The sequence below is a fragment of the Chinchilla lanigera genome, unplaced genomic scaffold, assembly GCF_000276665.1.
Source record: "Chinchilla lanigera isolate Chin_1 unplaced genomic scaffold, ChiLan1.0 scaffold00120, whole genome shotgun sequence".
Lineage (NCBI taxonomy): Eukaryota > Metazoa > Chordata > Mammalia > Rodentia > Chinchillidae > Chinchilla > Chinchilla lanigera.
The window spans coordinates 530,796-552,300 of NW_004955521.1; the positions used below are offsets into that span (position 1 = coordinate 530,796).

Here is a 21,505-nt window from a genome sequence, read left to right on the forward strand (position 1 = left end):
TCCCACCAACCACACCACCACACCGTACCCCAGGCGGGGACTTGGGGTAGGGAGTAAGCAGGACAGCTGTTACCACACAGCAGAGCTCCTGCTCGCCTCTGCTTTCTGGACTTCAATGGTGGAGCCAGAGAGAACACACTAAGAAATGCGTCAGGTGTCTCTTTGCTTAACAGGAAGTACCGCAGCGTCCCTGGAAGGTTCCACTGCTTCCTGGGGCTGCCTGTAGTCACTGACACTCTCTGTGGCATTCTTCAAGCACAGATTGTGGCAGCTGCTGAGGATGGGGCCTCCCCTTCATACCTCACATGGGTCCTTCTACCATAGAATTCCCGTAACCTGTAGTGTCTTCTGCTTCCATCTGTGGCTGGAGACCTTTCTCCTTTTGTGGGAACAGGGACACATCATTTACACCAGCTTCTCTTCTACAGAGTCTGCTCAGTCCACACACACCACCTTGCCACCGCACATGGTGGGCATGTTGATTGCTTCATAGCCACTCACTCCTTGCCTTGCCTTTTGCCTTCTGTCCATTTGATTCCTGATCAAGTAGACTCAGCATGCAATTAGCGACTATATTCCAGAGCCAGTCACCAGGGCCAAACAAATAGGTCCAGCTAAACACAGTTCCACCGCCCATCATATAGGCATCTCTGGTTTTATGGTGACGGTTCAGAGCCCAACCATGCATAGGGACAGAACGCCACAGAACTGAGCCACACACCTCAGAAAGGAAAGGACTTGGTGGAAGCAGCATTTGTCTTGTCCCAGGCACCGCCCTGTGTGGGCTGCAGGTGGGGACAGGCGGTAGTCAGACCACTCAGCCCGCCCTGGGCTGCAGGTGGGGACAGGCGGTAGTCAGACCACTCAGCTCCACCTTGTAGTCTCTGAAGGGAGGCGTCTGACATTGCTGGCACCTGCTTCCCACCCCATGGGCTCTGATGACTGCCTCTAGAATAACAAGAAAAGCCTCATTTACCCCTCTGTTACATTTCATTAAAAATGTAGTGGTTAGAGGGAGACCCTTGTGCAATCATATATCTCTGCACTTTCTGACAGACCTTGGTTGAGTATGGAGCGAACGTCACCATGCAGAACCATGTGGGGGAGAAGCCCTCCCAGAGCGCAGAGCGGCACGGGCACACCCTGTGCTCGCGGTACCTGGTGGTGGTGGAGACCTGCATGTCCCTGGCCTCACAGGTGGTGAAGCTGACCAAGCAGCTGAAGGAGTAAGTGGCCTGTTGGTTCTGTGCAAACAGACTCCAGCTGTCATTATTGTGCTGAGGTTTCAGCTCCAGGGCTTAGATAGGCTCCCTGCCTTCCAGGTATAGAGGGAATTCTAGCATTATCTTTTCCTCCATCTTAGCACTCAAGCCAGGGTTATGTTGAACTTGCCATCTCCGCAGAGACAAAATGATACTGTATTTTAAACCAGGTGCAGGGCCAGCTGCCTGGGCAGGGAATTTAAGCCTCCATGGGTCAGGAAGGAGCCTTTGTCTGTGTTCATGTCTTGGACCAGGGTACAGAGCAGAGCACGGAAGCACATTTAGGCATCATCTCTGATGTTCTGTCCTTAGTATTGTAGGAATCATAAAGCATGAGAGTTAACAATAGATTATAAATAGACCAGTTTCTCAGTTTTCCTAAAAAATACACTGTGTATTTGGGAAATTATAAACAACTTCAGTGCCAGGCATGGTGGCACATGCCTGTAATCCCAACACTCAAAAGGCTGAGGCAGGAGGATTGCTGTGAGTTCAAAGCCAGCCTGGGCTACATAGTAAGACCCTGTCTCAAAAAGAAAAAAAAAAAAAAACTTCATAACCATCAGCAGCAAATGTATTATAAAAGTTAAGCAGATGTTTCAGTAATCTTCAGAATACACAACAGTGTTCACTCTAACTGAAGTCAGTTATTGCCTTGATATGACTATTAAGCGGGAACACATTGCATATTTGGGTGGCAAGGAGGTATTTCTTGTTGCTTGTCAAGATACCTTTGAAGAAAAGAGGGCTGGGCGAGAGTCCATCAGGTGGGTTTCTAGCAAGCTGACAGACTAAAGAGCTAATGCTGAATGAGGGGACAAGGCCAGCTCCCGGACAGCACTAGTTACAGTTGACATACAGGTACAGGCTCCTGAAAACTGGAATCAGAGTCAAAGTAATGTGATTCTAAGTGATATTGAGCAATAGGAGGATAAACCTTCAAAGTGAAACTTTAGAGGGGTGATACAAAGTCTGTCCCATGTACATATATATATGTGTGTATGTGTGCTATATATTGCAGATGATTTATGAATATGTTTTATATAGTATAACATGTGTATATGTATATACACCATATATAAACAGAGTAATATATATTACATATAATATATTACTCCTGAGTACAGTACTCATTTGAAGAAAAGGCTGGGGTGGGCAAGAGGTCCTAGTTGACTATATGTTTACATCATGCAGAAATGTGACAAAGCCCGTGGCCCTCTTTCCCTTCTCTCAGCCTAGAGAAACTTCACTTACCTCTCTGTTTCCATTCTGTTGCCTTTGAGGTACAAGTGTCTGTGTCCCTCCCCAGCCAATACCTAAAATAATCTCTGTAACGAGTTTAGATATTTCCTAGTAAAGCCAGGCATGGTGGTGCATGCCTGTAATCCCAGCACTTAGGAGGCTGAGGCAGGAGGATTACTGTGAGTTGGAAGCCGCTCTGGGCTACATAGTGAGTTCAGGACAGTCTGAACTGCATAGTGAGACCCTGTCTCAATAAAAAAAAAAAATTTCCTAGTAAATACAATAAAATTTAAAATTGAAAAAACACATGTCTGTCTTTGAGTATGCTCTGCCCAGCTAAACAAAACTTTCTCAAGACAGGTGAACTGGTTGAGCCTAAAGGTCTCAATGTAGCTGAAGGGAAAATGTACAAAGAGTAATGACTCGCTAACTTAGCTTTCCATAGAAACATAATTCTGCACATGTCTTCATGTCCCTATTTTGGTATTCCTAAAGATAAGTTGCCATGTGAAGGAATTGCTAGAACAAAAGGCATACACATGGAAAATGTGAGCAGATATTACCTAATATATTTCCAAAAAAGCTCTTCCAACATCTACTCTGGTAGTATATGAACACATCCATAAGAACTGTGAAACATTCAAATTGAATGTTCTTCCCAAAAGTACATACTCAGAAAAGATCAAAAAACATTCTCCTCCCTCTCCAGTGGTAGACTGAGAAAGTTTCATGAGCTCCAATAGCGATTTAGTTGGTGAACTGTGCACAGCTGTGTCCTGGCCACTTTGTTAAGGGTAAAATATAAATATGCACTAATACACAGCAGTTGTCCATGTGCCTCCAAAGCTAAATGCTATGGACAGTTGTAGGGAAAGCAATAGCAAGATAAAATCTGAGAGGTACAGTAATCCTGTAGACCCTAATCTTTCACTTCCTTTAATCTCAGTGAAGTTGGCCAAACTGGAAATGAATGGAGAAATCTATTCAGTATAGCCACAGGACACTACCCTTCAGCCTGTTAGATAACCAGTGACATAGAAAGGTGCAGGCTTAGAAATTTTTTCCTAAGGATTTGAATCACTAGTCTGCAAAATTAGTAGCTTAAAAACAGCACAAATTTATCTTACACTTCTGCAGGTCAGAAAGCCAGGAGGAGTCTTGCCTGGCTAAAATCAAGGTGTGGGCAAGCTGCATCCTTTCTGGGCACTCTAGGGTGAGCCTGTGTCCTGTTGACCCAGGGTGTGGCAGGATCAGTTCCTTGCAGTTGTAGAATGTTAGGTCTCACGTTCCCACTGGCTGCCAGCTAGGGTTGGTCCCAGCTGCATTCTGTGGCTCACAGTTCCTCGCTTGCATCTTCAGCACCAGTGATGTCAGGGTTGATTCCTTCCCATATTCTTAAGCTCTTCTGCCAACTTTCCCACCTCCTCTTCTGCTGTTGCGGACTCATGTGATTGGTCCCATCTCAGTGAGCCAGGGTAACCTTTCTGTTTTAACATCAGTTGATACAGAATGTTCCTTCCCTTTTGTCTTGTGAGGTAACATAGTCATATCTCCTGGGAATAGGACACAGATAGAAATCTTTGGGGATGCCTCACTAATATGCCAGGTTCTATAAAAACTCCTTATTCCTGTACCGTAGAAATGAGTTTTATTTACTTATGTCAACCTCTATATTAATTGATAATGTGTTCTCTAAGTGGGTTGTACTTCTTGTAACCGGTGACTTCTGGACTATTTTCTTTTTTTTTTTGGTTTTTCTCCGGTACCGGGAACCGAACTCACGACCTTGCGCTTGCCAGGCAGGCGCTTTTGCCGCTGAGCTAAATCCCCAGCCCCTGGACTATTTTCTTAACTCTTAAAGAATATTCTGAGATGCATGCTCTTGTGCCCAGAGGAAATGCAGTGTGGCTATACATCATCCCCTGGTATATGAAAACAGTTATGTAACTGCTACTCAAAGTGGAAATAGTTTTCTTTTTTTTTTTTTTATTTTAGAAATAAAAGGAGGAAAATACTAACAGATCGACAACATTTTACAAAATAGCATAGGATCAGTACAGACATTACAGAGTTACAAACAGAGTGGTAGGGAATTAACAATGCTTATTGTATTACATATTGATATCTTCAATGTAGTTTCTCATGAAAACACATATAGACATACAAAGCTAATCAACCAGTGCCTCACTGACAGTTTCTTTCAGCAAGGAAATACAGAACAGTAGAACACCCGTGTTAACTATCCTGCATATACATATATATAAACTTTCTCCTTCTTTCCCTTCTCTTTTCCCATATCCCAGTTATCCTTTACCTATGAGTGCTTTCCTATCAATTCTCAATGTCTATCATATCTCCTAGATTAAATTAACTCTTTCAGGCTTTACACTAGAGAAACAATGCAGTGCTTGCACATGTATGTTTGATTTAGGAAATAGTTTTCTTGAGTTGTTCAGTTATCTTTTTCTGATCAGTATATGGATAAAAATACAAATTTAAACAATTTAGAGTAAATATCATTTTGATTATATCCTTCTAGATTTTGTTAAATTGATAGTTTCCTTAAAAATAAGATTGCACATAGTATTTGTAGTACTCTGTTTTAAGGCATATATATATATATATCACATATTGGGCAAACCTTTTGTATATCTGTGTATCTGTAAGTATTCTAGTACTTATCATTTATCATTTCCAATAGCTGCCATTGTAGGAATAATTATGTTATTTGTCAATCTTATTCATGAGCATTTAGACTACTCTGTTTTTCATTAATATGAACAAACGTCTTTTGGTACTTTTGACTCTTAGGAAAATTTCTAAACTTTCTAAATTTAGAAGAGAATTTCTAAATTCTCTTAGGGTAAAGATTATGCAGATTTTTAAAACTTTTAAATTCATTGCAATTTACACAAATTGTCACAAAAAAACAACTTTTACCTCCTAGATCTTATAGCAGTAGTCATATATCAGAGAGCACATGTTGGTTGTTTTCCTGCAGACAGACTATGGAGCGGGTGATGCTACAGAACCAACTCCAGCAACTCCTAGAGGCCCAGAAATCTGAGGGAAAGTCACTACCTTCTTCACCCAGGTAATACTAGGCACATTGGTATGAGGAGTTCTTAAGTATTTTAAATCACTGAGCCTTCTTCTGGATTTCCTTTTAATGACTTTTAAGAAAATGATGGTCAGACATGGATGCACATGTGTGTAGTCCCAGCTCTCTGGGAGGCTGAGGCAGGAAGATCACAAGTTTGACTCTAGCCTCTACAGTGTATCAATTTAAAAAGATTTTGTTTCAAAAAGACAGGGGAGGAGGCAGCCCAGTGCAAAAGCTCTGGGTTCAACCTCCAATACAGAAAGAAAAAAGAAAGAAAGGACAAGGAATAAAAAATAATCTATCACAGTGAAAAACTGTGGGTCAAAGACCTGGACTGATCTCCAGGTCTACTATTCCTTTGTTCCATGCCTATAAACAGATCACTTTCTTTTTCATTTCTTGACCTGTGAAATGAGAGTTAAGGATATTCAGCTCAATATGATTGTTAAAAATGGAATTATGAGAAAATTCATGTGAAACTGATGTGTAAACAGTAAACGGGCAAGTTTAGTAGTCATAGGGTGTGAGGCATACTATACTTTCACTGTGGTTGCTTCTGTGGTATACTTGCAAATTGCTATGAAAAGTGATTAAATGATTATTCTTAATTATTCTTAATTCTTAATGATTATTCTTTATTCTTAATTCTTAATGATTATTCTTAATTATTCTTAACTTAAATGATTATTCTTAATTAATGAAAGTGATTAAATGATTATTCTTAATTCCATTCTTTCTTATTTGTAAGTTTGTTTGTTTGTTTGAGACAGGGTCTTGCTGTGTACTTCAGGCTGGCCTTGAACTAACCTTGTAGCCCACAATGGCCTGAACTTGTAGCAATCCTCCTGCCTCAGCCTCCTAAGTGCTGGGATTAAGGGGGGGGGGTGTGCATCACCATACCCAGCTGTAAACTATTAGTGCTAATAAAAGCCACTTGTGTCTGGTTCAGCTTAGCCAAGTAAGAAATCATCTCATCTCCTTCATGCTTTTTCAGTTCACCTTCTTCACCAGCTTCCAGAAAGTCTCACTGGAGAGTTCCAGATGCAAGTGATGAGTCTGTAGCCAAAAGCAAACCAGGAGTCCAAGAAGGGATCCAAGTTCTTGGAAGCCTGTCAGCCTCCAGCCGGGTCAGAGCCAAAGCAAAAGATGAAGATTCTGATAAAATTTTACGCCAGTTATTGGGAAAAGAAATCTCAGAGAATGTCTGCACCCAGGAGAAGCTGACTTTGGAATTCCAGGATGCTCAGGCATGTTCTAGAAATTCGAAAAAGATCCCTCTGGAGAAGAGGGAATTGAAGTTAGCCAGGCTGAGGCAGCTGATGCAGAGGTCGCTGAGTGAGTCTGACACTGACTCCAACAACTCCGAGGACCCCAAGCACACACCAGTGAGAAAGGCTGACCGGCCCCGGCCGCAGCCCATCGTGGAGAGCCTGGAGAACATGGACAACACAGAAAGCTTACATCTGATGATAAAGAAACACTCCTTGGCATCAGGACGTAGGTTTCCGTTTAGTACCAAGGCCTCCAAATCCCTGGATGGCCATAGCCCATCTCCCACCTCAGAGAGCAGTGAGCCAGACTTGGAATCCCAGTGTCCAGGCTCAGGGAACACTCCTCCAAGCCAGCCCTCTGGAGACCCCATGCAGTTCAGCCCTGACAGCACCGCTGCCCAGAAAGTTGCCACAAGTCCCAAGAGTGCCCTCAAGTCCCCATCTTCCAAGCGCCGGACATCTCAGAACTTGAAACTTAGAGTTACCTTTGAGGAGCCGGTGGTGCAGATGGAACAAAGCAGCCCTGAACTAAATGGAGACAAGGACAAAGGCAGGACCCTCCCACGGAGCTCCACAAGTAGCGAACCTGGGGAACCACTGAAAAGACCTTTCGGAACCTTCCGGTCCATCATGGAAACACTAAGCGGCAACCAGAACAATAACAACAACTACCCAGCAGCCAGCCAGCCAAAGACTTCCACGCTGCCCTTGACCGCACTTGGAAAGAAGCTGGTGGACACCAAGGGAAATCCCACCAGCTCTGCTAGCAAAGGAAAGAATAAGGCCGTGAGTGCTGTTTGGAGAACATCCCTTTCCCCCTTAAGTTGACTAGGTTACCTAACCCTACAGACTGTTGACACCTTGAGGGAATTCCCACAGAAATCCCCAAAGGGTGGATTGAAAGCTAAATTCGTATATTTCTAATGAAATGTGTCCTGTTAGAGTACATACCCACTGCCCTTTCTTTGGGAAATACTCTGAGCCAGCTCCTCACCAGGGATTACATTCTCTCCCTTTTTCCCTCAATGACCTGATCTCTGGGTGCAAGAGCTCCAGGGCTGGGGCAGTTTCTACAAAATGAACCCACCAATTGGTGTACAATCCGCCCTTCGCTGGTACTGATTCTGCCTCAGGAAGCGTTTGTCCTCTTCATGTTCCTGGATAGTTTATTCTCAAGCCCAATTAAAAGGCACACAGGTAGAAACTCCATTTCTAAGAACATGTAGCTACTCAACTTTGGAGTGACCTTTGAAATGAAAATACCTCAGGGGCCTCCACATGAGCATCATGTAACACACTCCTGAGTGTCGACTGGAGGTTGTAGGAACCGGAAGTGCTTGCCCACACATAAGGGATGGCAGAATATGCCATCAGCTACATTTTATAATTACACTTACTGGAAACCCATGCACCGTGATGTCTATCTAGTGAATAAGAAATGTGAACATCTTTTTCAGCACCATCTTTTGCATGTTCCTGGCTTACCATGCCATCACAAAGCAGCATGGCAGCCAAAGTGCAAAGTTCTGGAAAGGAATGGCAGAGATCACCTACGTCCCATGAAAACAGACCTCCCAGTACAGTGTCAGAATCTTCATAACTTATTTATATTTATTATTATTTATTATGTTAAAATCCTATTATAGTGAAGTCTAAGAACCACCCCAGTTCTTTGTGCTGTCAAATCAATTTTTAATTAGTATCCCTTTAATTGCTAGAACACTAATTTTAAAATTATATATCAGTTCCATCTCTAAATTACCCTAGTTTTTAAAGCACTTCAGTATGTTTGTTTCATCTATAAAAGATATACTTGTTGCCAAGACACTAGGCTTTTAAATTAAATATTTCAGAACTTAAATTGTTCCAATAAAACTTTTCCAAGTAACTCAGTAGATTATATCAGTAGTGAAAGAATCATTTCCACAGTTTCCCTTGTTCCTTAAAGTGTATTCTAAGATGCTGTCATCTAATCTGTCTCCAGCATGCTTCATATTTATGGGGACTTGTGCATGTGCTGAGCTTGTTGCATGTTTTCAGATGATTTTTAATTGCACCTCTCTAGGAGATGTACAGCAGCTGCATCAGTCTTACCTCTAACACGCTGGTTGAAGAGCATCTGCATAATTATGCACGGTACGTGGTGCTGAGACGCGCTGTGCAGCATCTCCAGGCCTTTGCTTAGAACTGCATGAGCTTTTAAATAATGGACCTGAGGCACATGTGAGTGCGGGATGACAACAAGGAAGAAAAAGTCTACAAAACTGTGCCCAATAGAAGGAGGCACAGAGGGTGACTAGGTCATAGAAAGGTAGCTACCACTCACTGCAGGAACTTCCTGCCAACACTGGTCAGAAGAATCTGTTCAGTTCACAGACTGCTATGTTTCTTAGTTGACTTTGGCATTCAGTCTTTGTTTTAATGGATTCAAGTACCAAGTAAGTATTAGAATTAAATTTCCTGTCATGGGTAGAAGGGGTCCTCTGTGATCAGAGCTGGAGTTTTATTTCAGTGCTGATTATCAACTGAAAGTGCCTTTCGTCACATTCTGCTGCTCTCAGGAGGAGCAAAGCCCCATCAGCTTAGCGTTAGGAAGCACAATTCCAGTCTGGAAGCAGTCCCGGGGGTACTCACCAATAGGACAAGTTCTCTCTCAAACAAAATGTTCATAGCTTCAAGTACACAGACTGTGTTCCCAAGAGGTGAGTGCCCAGTTCCTGGGACACCTCCTTCAGCAAAGTCCTTCCGCAGCCTAATGTTCACCTTCCCACTGGGAAGACATGCAAGTCCTGACCAGACAGAAAATGGGGGGAGGAGAGACAGCAGCGCCAGGGGAGGTAGATGCAGCCAGTGTCCACTTTAAAGATGACTGTTGCTTTAAATGATTTAAATAATTGAAAAATTACGACATGCCATTTAGTACTGTCCCACAATTCCAGAAGAAAGTGAACGTGTATATTGTACTTAGGAATCTTAGTTCAGAATACTAAGGTGCAAGAAAGCCACCCTTGTGTCCCCCACCCCAAGTCAGATTTGATCTGCTGGAGCTCTATTCTCAGTTTGGAGGGAAATTAGATCTTAGGAATGTGGGGGCTGCTCTGGGGGTCTCATTAATTGAGCACATTCAAGAAAGAGCCTTAGAGCTTCCTGCTGACTGACAGCCAGTGGTCTGCTCGGGTCTGGCTCCCCTGTGGCTGAGGCAGTGTCTGAACTGTACCCAGTGCTGGCAGGCAGGTACCTGGGCTGCTGCAGACAGCCAGGACCTGAGGGGAAGAGGGAGGAGAAAGAAATTCTCTTCCCTCCCAGACACTGACACTCCCCCACTTCTGTTTTTCTCAGCCTAGATTCCCCACTTCTGTAACCTGGTTCTGTCCCCATTTTGGACTCAGTGGGTCTTTTGTTACTTGGAAAATTCTGCTTTTGTCCTTAAACAGAAGTCACCAGAAACACCCTGAGGCAAGGAAGCACAAAGGCTTGGCAAACTGGGAGTGGGAAGAATACTTCTCATTTCTTCCAGGCTTCTACACCAATTGGAAACAAGGCAATTATTATCACAATAGATTCTCCTGCCAGGAATACTTATCCTGTCTTTTTACATACAAGGGAACAAAACTGAACAATTTACTATAATAGGATTATAAAAATCAGAGCACAAAATAACATAATGGGGCTACTAGGTTTGCACTTTCCCACTCAGTTTAAAGAATGGTCCTCCCAGAGTCTCAGTTGTAAACCTGCTAAATTCACTGGTTTTTTGAAATTAGTAAAGTTTGATTTTTGCACTGCATTAGAAACCCAGAAATAAAAACAATCGTATCAAATAAACATCCTGACCCTTTCTTCACTACCCTATGAATCAACCTGTACTTCATTGTATTTTTAGTTTGGCAAGTATTTCCATAAAAAATAGAAAGTCTAGTTTTTTTTCATATTGGAGAGAAAAGGTTTCTCTGATATTCTTACAGTGATAATCAGAAAAGGAGAACTGGCCTACTGTGCTCTTTAGATAAATCAAGAATGGATATCTAGGGGCTGTGGATTTAGCTCACCAGCACAGCACCTGCCTGGCAAGCTCAAGGTCATGAGTTTGATTCCCAGTACCGGTAAAGAAAAAAAAAAAAAAAATGGATATCTACTTGAAATAAAGATTCCTCAGAGAAATTACAACTAGAGTGAAATGCCTGGCATGAAAATTACCTAATTAACTTTATTACCAGCCTCATTTTCCCTGTGGGACCCAAATGCACGAAGGAAGGGAGCCCAAGTATTTTATCAGTGATGGCTTCAAGTTTTGGTTTAGAAATTTACTTGAAGACTAGGTGGCCCTTCAGCAGTTGCCAGGAGGTCAGTGGCCATTGCCGAGTGGAGTTGGCATTGGAAGTCACTGCATCTGAGTAGGTCTACCCGCACAGCCCTGGGGAAGAGTCAGATAGTGGGTCTTAGTTCCAAGGGTACACTTTTCCTGATATAGGAAAAATAAATACAACATTTTAAAGAATGTCAGTTCTGTGAGAGGGTTCTGTTGCTATTTATTTTTCTAAATTGGTCACAGCTTGATAGCAAGGAATCCAGATCTCTTTTCAGTGCCCTTTAAAATTAGATTCAACCTTATAAACAGCTTTCCCAATGTGTTTCAACTGCAAGGATGACTTGGTTCATAACAAGCAGATTTATCTTTACTTTTCTCACAAAGTTTGACTTATTAATACTCCAAAGGAATGTTTGTGGTTGCAGGTCTTAAAATGACAATGAAACATTCATTTCCCAGAGACTAAGTCTGTTTGAGATCTATAACATATGACGTACTCATTGATTCCAGTTACCAATATGAAGAGGGCAGTAACTCCTGGTCACCACCAGTAGCACCCTCTCTGACCATGGTGGGTGGCGCTGTGGCCTGAGAGGTTAGCATCAGGAAACTCCTAGTCCCACTGCCAGCATTAGAATAAGCTCCTTTAAAAAGACAATAAGCAATAAACACGATTAGTATGGATTTTACTGCCAAGAAATTGGGTACAATCATAATTATATATCTGAGGCTAAGAGCTAGTATCACATTTTGCATAGATCTCAAGATTGATCCACAGCCCTTTAAAATCCAGTGATGTGTTTAGCCCACAGTGATATGTCATCAGCTGTAGGAGGTGGCAGCTGTTTGCTGTTGCCTATGAGGGGTACAGAGGGAAGACCTGCTTTGGAAGCTAGAATCATCCCACCAATGACATATTCTTTCAGCATACTGAGTGGTAGCCAGAAAACCTACAAACAGATCACTCATTTCTCTGTCTCCTGCTTCCATTGCTCCCTCCCCAAAGATCCAACTGTGAGTTCTGTTAGTATCACCTTCACGCCATGTCTGCCACCACTAGCAGCAGAGTTGTCTATGAACTTTCATAAGGCTGAAATTTTAAAGAAGCAATAGAGTGGTGGAAGTCTAAAAATACCCAATAGAGACTTTACATAGATATGTCCTAGTGCATCACTGTCTGTACAGTCATTTGGGGTTTTCTTGTGCTACACGGGGGCCTCCCTGGATACCACATCCCTGAGTTGACTGACCATGTCACTGACCATGTCACATCGTTAGTCTAAGCCACACATTTTGCTGTAACAGAAAAAGGCATCATCCCTGTGCTCAGGGAGGTAGGTCATAATTGAGAAAATGTTTACAAGCAAGCGCCTCAAAGTTATAAGATGAAAGCAGTGACACTCAGTAGCTCCTGGTAGCCCTTGATTGTCCTAGTATCTAGCTTGGTGCCTGGCACATGGGATGGATTTCATAAATGTTTTGAAAGTAGCACAGATAGAGGGAGAAAAAGGAGTAAGAAAATAGAAAAGACAAATATGTGAGGGGAAATAACTGAGTATATCATCCCACAGGGGGAAATATGCCTTGTTCTCTGTCAGTCTTTTGGGGCCATGTGAGTCCACCTTCCTACAGTACATTTCAGTTTTCGTACTTCCTGTACAAGCTTTCATGTTCTGAACCAGAATCCTATTTTCAGGAGATGAGATGTATGACAGCCATACTGTATGGGAAGTCACAAGTAGCAAGATCTCCCTTCTTTGGTTTTCAGTGGACATGTGTTGTGACCATTTCAGATCAGTCCTGTGAGTTACTGTCTGGTCACCAAGTATATGGGAACATAGGATCTGTGCCTAGATGAGTCAGCACATTAGATTACTTGAAAAACTGTTATTTAAATGTAAGCCTTTTCTCCTTTCCAATTTTGGTCATTCAGAATGTCATATCCAAAAATCAAGGCACAGCAAATTATCTGAATAATTCATGCCAGAATTACCCAAACATTTTCCTTCTCTTCAATACTGGTAATTCAGGACCAGGCAATTGAAGTGTTTGGAAATGAATGAATTGGTCTTATATTATGCCAATAAATGTCCCAGTCAGTATTTTACTTGGTGTAGATTCAGCTGTAATCAAGCTACGCTCTGTCCTGCAGAAACACAGTACTTCTGGGGAGAACTTGGTACCCCCGGCACTAAAGCAGAAATGTCCCATCAAAGTCAGAACTATACAGTATCCTTTCTAGGCTACACCCCAAGCTTGTTTTCAGTTTCTATTTCACTTAGTTTTTATCAAGATAATGTAAGTACATGTAGCAGTAACACAAGCATTCTGGGAGCTAGCTGTGCTCCATGCCTAAAGCATTCATTCCCTGTTCCTACTTCTCTGAATCAAGACTTGCTTTGCGTCCAGGTGTTTCCTCTAGTGTTATCTCTAAATACTTGTTCATACAGATTCTCAGTTTCTAATATTATCCGTATCATCTGTTGTCATCCTGCTGCATTTAAAACATACAAGAGAACATTTCAGATGCTTTGCATATATTGCTATTTTAATCTTCACAATGACATATGTGGCAGATACTATTATTATCCAAATTTTGTATATTGGAAACAGACATAGATGACTATGTATCTTGCCCAAGATTACACAGTAATGTTATAATTGTGGAGCCAGGATTTGAATTTGATACTTGATTAGTCTGGCACCAAAGTTTATATTCCGAACAGTGAACCAAATTTGTCTACTTCTATTTCTCAAATTCTATTTTAGCATTCCTACACTGTCTCTGTCTCTGTCTCTTTCTCTTTCCTTTCCTTCTCTGTCTCTGTCTCTCTCTCTGTCTCTGTCTCTGTCTCTGTCTCTCTCTCTCTCTCTCTCTCTCTCTCTCTCTGTCTGTCTCTCTCTCTGTCACAAACACACACATGCACACACACACCCTACTTTTACCGCTTCCCTCACTGATACATCAGTATATATATAGAGAGAGTTCATACTTTGGAGTTAAATCAGTACTCAGTGGTTTGTTTTTTTTTTAAGTCCATGTTTGCAGTACATAAGGATCACATCCTCATGGGAAGTGGTGCACACACATAACACATCCTAATTCTCTTTTTAGCCCTTTCCCTTCCCTCCCTGCCCTGCTCCACCCATCTCTTGGTCCCCTCCCCCACTTGTAAAAGATCTATCTCCCTATTTCCTGTGACCTTTTCTTTTGCTCTTTATATTTGGGTTTCTCATATAAGGGAAACCGTGTGATATTTCAATTTGCATATGTAGCTTATTTCACTTAACATTATGGCCTCAGAAGCAGTTAATCTGGAAGATAAAATAGGTAAAACTCTTGAAGACATAGGCAGAGGGAAGGACTTTCTGAACAGAACTTTATGTTTGTTATGGCTATGTAAATCCCAAGACAAACCCATGTGATATGCTATATTATATTTTCTTCCTCATAAAACTTTGTTTCCCTCAAAAAATAATTATTTTGATCTCAGTTTGCAGTTCATTTCTAAGCACTTTGCTTAAGAGAAAACCGTCTTTCAATGCATCCCTACAACTCACTTGTCTCTGTTTCCTGTCCTGCCCCAGCATGCACTATGCCTGGCCATTGTGCTGAAATCCCTTCTCTACTGTCCTGGGAGCCCCTCTTGCTCCTCTCCTGTAGGCCCTATGCACTGGACACCTGTTATTTTTTTTCAGGTTTGGTAAACATGCCTTCCCTGAAAACATCTTCAGTCTTGTGAATTATTAGGCATATTTGGCTGGATATAGAATATATATATCCAGTTATATAACTTTGTAGAACTGTTTCTCTTCAGTTCCAGAACACATTGCTTCACTGTTTTAGCTTCCACTGTGTCTGTTGAGAAACCTCATTTCTCTCTGACACTGATCCCTAAGACACTTGCGATTTCTCTTCATCCCCAGTGTTCTGATTTCTTGGTGCTGTGCTGTGATGTGGGTCTGGCTTCATTGCTCAGCTGTGGGCACACAGTAGGCTTTTATAATCTGGAACTCTATATGCTTCTGTTCTGGAAAATGTCTTATATAATTTATTTCAAAATATTTCTCTGCCCCAATTTCTCTGTTACTCATTCTGGAAATTCCTCTATTCTAATGTTGGACACACAAGCCTGATCCTTAGATTTTCTAACTAGGCTTCCCTCCTTATCCATAATTTTGCTTTTTCTAATTTTACTTTCTAGGGTATTTACTGAAATTTACCTTCCAATTCTGTTATTGTTTTCTTTTTATTTCTACAATAATTATGTTAATTTTCAGTAGCACTTCATTGATTTTTTTTTCTTGGTTACTTTTTTAATAGCATTATTTATGCAAATATTATTTTATCCTTTTTTCAATAATGACTATAGTGTACACATGCTTTTCTTCTTTTTTTTTCCATGTAACATGTTGGCCGTCTCTGTTAGTACATTGAAAGAGAGCTGCTTCTTTCTTTCACACCTTGACTGTCACCTTCTGAAGTACACGTATTCCTCATTCTTCCATCTTGAAGTACAAATCCATTTGTTGGTCTCTCTGACTGAAAACCTAGGCTTGTTCTTTTCCTCCGGTTAAATTAGTCCAAATGTCTATCCGTCTTCCCATTTACAAAATACTCTTTGTCATCTTGTCTGGTATCTTCTCTCCCACTCACCTCATTCATATAGGCTTACCCCCTTTTAAAACATATATACTGTCACGTTTGTGTTATTTTACAAGTACAGTGATAAATGTGTATTCAATTCATCATGCACAATTGGAAGTCTTTAGAATATCTTTTCACCAATTAGGTTTTCCTTTTTGTTTGTTCCCTTTCCTTCTCTTGCTCATTGACAACTGTGAAATTTCAGTCAGAGGAATAAATAGAAATATGAATTAAAACTTTTGTATACTGATGGTGATTAAGTATTGATCAGAACACTGACAGTAGCCTACATGGTCTTGATGAGTGTATTAGTCTGTTTTGCATTATTATAACAGAATACCTGAAGTCAGTAAGCTGATTTTCTTAAAAACATTTGCTTTGATTCACGCTCTAGGTGTTCAAAGTCTAGGGCCAACATCCGGTGATGTTGATTACTTTCTTGGCCAAGGCAGTAGTGGGCATCACAGTGTGAGTCAGGGAGCACACAGCATGTGTCCTGTGGTCTCTGTCCCTTCTGAAGAGCCACCTGGACTCAATAGTGAGAGCTCCACCTTGTGGACTTTATCCAGTCCTAATGGCCTCCTGAAGCCCCACCTCTGAGCACCATAGTTCAATTAAATTTCCACCCTCCTAATCCCACACAGTGAGATTAAGTTTCAACATGTGCACCCTTGAAGACTGTCAAACCACATCCAGGCCATAATGGTGAGCAGGCAGATTTTGAGGCCATAAACCAGACTTGGGATTCTCCCATATCCAAGTGTATCCTGGTGTTACTGAGAAGTACGCCAGAAGCAGTTTGGTTTTCCTTGTACAGCAGCACAAAATAAGTTAGTACGTAGGCTTATTCACCTTCAGGAGATAGCTCCTTTTTGGAAGTGTTAAAATTCAAAATGGGACCAGCATCTCATGAAAATGAACACACCCGTCTAGAGGAAAATTCACTGTAAAAAGCAATGCTTTTCCGTGATTTTTCATCTGTGTTCTATCCACAGACTGACTAAGTGTTGAGTATTGAAAAGAAAACAGCACCATCATTCCCTAGTTTCTTTGTCATGTATAGATTTACCTATTTGTGGTCTTTTAACGCACTATTTACTGAAATGCAGGCCCAAACAAAAAGCATTCTTCAAACTGTTAAGATTCAAGGTTATTAGGAAATAAAAAGACCACTGATGATTCCATATAAATGAATATTAAAATATTTGCTTCCATTTGACCCCCTTCCTGGCACTGTACAACCTGTCTGTTTGATAAACCCCCCTTAGCTATAGAATGTTTCGATTCCAATCAATATGGTTGAGAAATTACTTCTGGAGTAGAACTCAAATTTGTTGAGTAAGTATGTATTATTATGTGACTATTGCTTTTATTGTGTAAAGAGTGATTTATATGAAAAGAGAATAATTTGCTTTTTGGAGTGAAATATTCAGTGTGGCTTGTGTGTGTATAATTTCCATTTTTGGTGAGCTATTTCGTGACACTGTAACTTGACCGTGGTTTTCCCTAATTTTGGCCTGTGTTTTCTCTTCTACTTAGGCATAATGACATCAATAGAAAAATGAAGAAACCCTACAGCATAAAGCACATTGCTGAGCCACAGTCAAAAGAACTGTTTTTGTAAATCACTTTGTAATATCTCTCACTGATGCCCTTGGACACCATTGGAAATTACTGGACTATCTTCTGTGGAAGCAAAATGATGAAAATAATGCCTCACCAGCAGATGAACAGAGTATCAGGATGCCTTAAATTTATAGGGTTAGACTAGATGATACGTTTTGGGGTGATATTTGTATGTATAACTTGTTTTTTTAAAGGTGCTGTTTAAAAGCATGGTTGGGCAAATGTATGTTTGATTCAACCTACTCACCAGACCTTCCCCAATCCACTGACACTATATTGTATTTCATGGATTGCATGGTATTTGCTAATGTTGGTTCAACTTCTTTAACTCAGCTCCTCAGTGAGACCAGGTCAGTGGTATTGTTTTCTGTCAAGTGTTTTTTCTGTCATTTCTACTTTTTGTATAAAAGAAATAAAACAATGTTAATAGCCACCTATAAGCTTGGGGCGCATACTTTCTAATAAATCTGTGATATTCTGATTTCTAAGGGACTTTGAAGGTATTTTGATAGCCGATGTTTGATTTTAAGAACCAACTGCCCTATTTAGTTGTTTCCCGTAGGGGTCAAGTAAAACATTCTAAATTTCATTGAGTACTAAAGATCATACAAGTATAAAGTAAGCCAGTCCTCTGCTTTCTCAGATCTCACCGTTGACATGGGAAAACACTAATGACAGCTAAGATTTAGTCCTCTGTGGGTAACTTTTTTTATCCAGCTCTAACATTAGGAGGCTTGTCTGAGCCCTCTGGAGACCGTGTGGCACCCCCTCCATGACAGCCTCATTGTTGATACAGCTCTTTCAGGCCCTGTAAACAGCTGAGTTCCAGAAGGTTTCATCTTATCATTATTGCTGTTGAAACTTCAAGAGTTTTATTTTCAAAGTGTTGGCATGGTCCATAAGAGGCCTGTCAAGTTGCAGTTTGAAAATAGAATATATTCTGAGCGGTAGGAGGGAGCACTGTGTTCGATTACAGTGACTAGCAATATTACTGCAATAATACTTTTTATTTTAAGAGCAGAATATGTTTATTGGGAGAAAGAAAGCTTCTGTCAGAGAGACTGAAGCAGTCACAGTTGGGTTGCCAAGGCCCCTGCCGTTTCTAGGGATTTTTATTTATTTATTTTTTTTTTAATTTTAAAGAGAATGGTAAAAGAAAAAAAGAGTAGCAACATACCAACATCACAAACATAAATAAAACAAAGTAAGAACATTAAAAGTGATACAGGGCTTCAAAACAAAATGATAGGAATTAGCAGTGGTTGTTATATTACATACTGTTATCTTCAAATACGTTGCTCAGATTACCACATGTAATAATGGAAAATTGTTCAAACCATTAAAGAGAATAAAAAAATAATTATTAGATAAAATATTAGAGATAATACAGTTTCACTAGACAAGATGGAATTCTTATGGTAGTTCCATTGCATATTGTTGTCTTCAAATCAGTTGCTCATATTACCAGATATAAGTATGCAGAGTTGGTCAGAACATAAAAAATTTTAAGCATTAACTGTTCCTTTCAAGATACAACCAGACATCAGCAATACCGTTGTATGTGCCTTCCTTCTTTCTTTGTTCTTCTTTCCCTCATCCCAGTTCCTTTGAGCAGTTTCTTTCCCTGTCTTATCATCTTTTGTATGTTTTGAGTTTGCTTACTCTTTTAGGTTCCTACACCTGGGAGACAATGTGATGTTTATACATGTGGGTCCGATTTATTTCACTCATGAGTATGGTCTCTAGTTGCATCCATTTACCTACAAAAGTCTTGAGTTTATTTTTTATAGCTGAAAAATACTCCACTGTATAAAAATACCACATCTTTTTTATCCATTCTTCAGTTGGTGGGCATATGGGTTGTTTCCAAGATTTAGCTACAACAAATTGCACTGCTATAAACATGGCTGCATATATATCACTGTTGTATGATGTTTTTAATTCTTCTGGGAAAATGCCCAGAAGAGGAATATCTGGGTTAAGTGGGACTTCTAATCCTAGTTTTGTGAGGAATCTCAAAACTGATTTCCACAGTGGTTTCACCAATCGACACTCCCACCAACAGTGCAGTAGGGTTCCTTTTTCCCCACAGCCTCTCCAGCATTTGTTATTGGTTGATTCCCTGATGATAGCCATTCTTTCTGGTGTGAGATAGAATCTCAGTGTTCTTTTAATTTGCATTTCTCAAATGACTACTGATGTTGAACATTTTTTCATGTGTTTATTAGCCATTAGTATTTCTTCATCTGAGAAGTATGTATTCATCTTAGATGTCCATTTTTGGATTGGGCCTTTGAATTTGGGGGGCCTGATTTTTTTCAATTCTTTATGTGTTCTAGGTAGAAGTCCTTGTCTGAGGGGCAGTTGGCTAAAATTTTTTCCCAATTCATGGGTTTTCTTTTTACTCTGTTGGCGATTTCTTTTGATGTGCAAAGACTTTTCAATAAGATGAGATCCCAGTTGTTGATTCCTTGAAGTATTTCCTGAGCAGTATGCTTTTTGTTCATGAGATCTCTGCCTACCCGTATGTCTTTTTACTTACTTTTTCTTCCAATAGATGTAGTGTTTCTGTTTTAATATTTAGAACTTTGATCCATTTTGACTTTAATTTAGTGCATGATGAAAGACATGGGTCTAGTTTTAGTCTTTGGCATGTGGAAAGCCAGTTTTTCCAGCACCACTTATTAAAGAGGCTATCTTTCTTCCAGTGGACGTGTTTGGCCCCTTTGTCAAAGATAAGGTGGCCGAGTGTGTTTGTAGCTGTGTCTGCATCTTCTATTCTGTTCTATTGATCTTCAGGTCTGTTTTTGTGCCAGTACCATGCTGATTTTATTACAATAGCTTTGTAGTATAATTTCAAGTCAGGAATTGTGATGTTTCCTGCCTTTCCTTTGTTTTCCAGGATTACTTTTTCTATTCTAGACCTCTTCTGGGTCCAGATGAACTTTCGGAATGTTTTCTCTAGGTCTGTGAGATATACTAATGCTATTTTAACTGGGATTGCATTGAATCTGTACAACAATTTTGGGAATATGGCCCTTCCTATCCATGAGCAAGGAATATCTGTCCATTGTCTGATATCTTCTTTGATCTCTTTTTTCAGAGCACTGTAATTTTCACTGTATAGATCTTTTACTTCCTTTGTTAGATTGACTCCTAAGTATTTCATTTTTTTAGATGCTATTATGAAAAGTGTGGTTTTCCTAATTTCTCTCTCAGTCTGCTTGTTGTTTGTGTATAGGAATGCTATTGAGTGTTGACTTTGTATCCAGCTATGCTACTGAATTTGGTTATTAAAAATCCATAAGCTTTTTGGTGGAGTTTCGGGGGTCTTTTATGTAGAGTATCATGTCATTGGTGAATAATGATAATTCACTTTTTGCTTTCCTATCCTTATTCCTCTTATTTCTCTCCCCTTTCTAATTGCTCTAGCTAATATTTCCAGAACTATATTGAATAGGAGTGGCAACAGTGGACATCCTTGTCTTATACCTGATTTTAGAGTGAAAGCTTTCAATTTTTGACCATTTAATACAATGTTAGCTGTTGGTTCGTCATAGATGGCTTTGATCAGATTGAGGTAAACACCATCTATTCCTATTTTCTGTAGGGTTTTTATCATGTTGGACTTTATCAAAGGCTTTTTCTGCATCGATGAAGATGATCATGTGATTTTTGTCCTTGGCTCTGTTGACACGGTGTATTACATTAATTGATTTGCATACATCGAACCATCCCTGCATCCCTGGTATGAATCCCACTTGGTCATGGTGTGTAATCTTCTTGATGATTTGTTGTATTCCGTTTGCTAGTATTTTATTGAGAATTTTTGCATCTATATTCATTAGGGAGTTCAGCTTGTAGTTCTCTTTTTTGGTTTGGTATCAGGATAATACTTGCCTCCAGGAATGAGTTGGGGAGAATTCCTTCCCTTTCAGTTTCATTAAGGAGTTTGAGAAGAATTGGTGTTAAATCTTCCCTAAATTTCTTGTAGAATTCAGCTGTGAATCCATCAGGACCTGGGCTTTTCTTCATTGGCAAGTT

General features: G+C 40.4%; 1 protein-coding gene across 9 annotated transcripts in view; it reads left to right on the top strand.

The window, feature by feature from the left end:
* The window catches only part of Sncaip (synuclein, alpha interacting protein), a 138,422-nt gene extending 120,526 nt beyond the window's left edge, over positions 1 to 17,896 (top strand). For 8 of the 9 annotated variants that reach the window (XM_005409294.2, XM_005409292.2, XM_005409297.2 and 5 more), the window contains 5 exons: positions 1,057 to 1,226; positions 5,506 to 5,598; positions 6,602 to 7,664; positions 8,944 to 9,014; positions 17,375 to 17,896. In XM_005409294.2, the coding sequence (XP_005409351.1) occupies positions 1,057 to 1,226; positions 5,506 to 5,598; positions 6,602 to 7,664; positions 8,944 to 9,014; positions 17,375 to 17,459 (1,482 nt within the window). In that variant the 3' untranslated portion in view covers positions 17,460 to 17,896. The remainder of the gene's footprint in view (positions 1 to 1,056; positions 1,227 to 5,505; positions 5,599 to 6,601; positions 7,665 to 8,943; positions 9,015 to 17,374) is intronic. The other variant, XM_005409299.2, reaches the window with a different exon arrangement.
* The last annotated feature ends 3,609 nt before the right edge of the window (positions 17,897 to 21,505 follow it).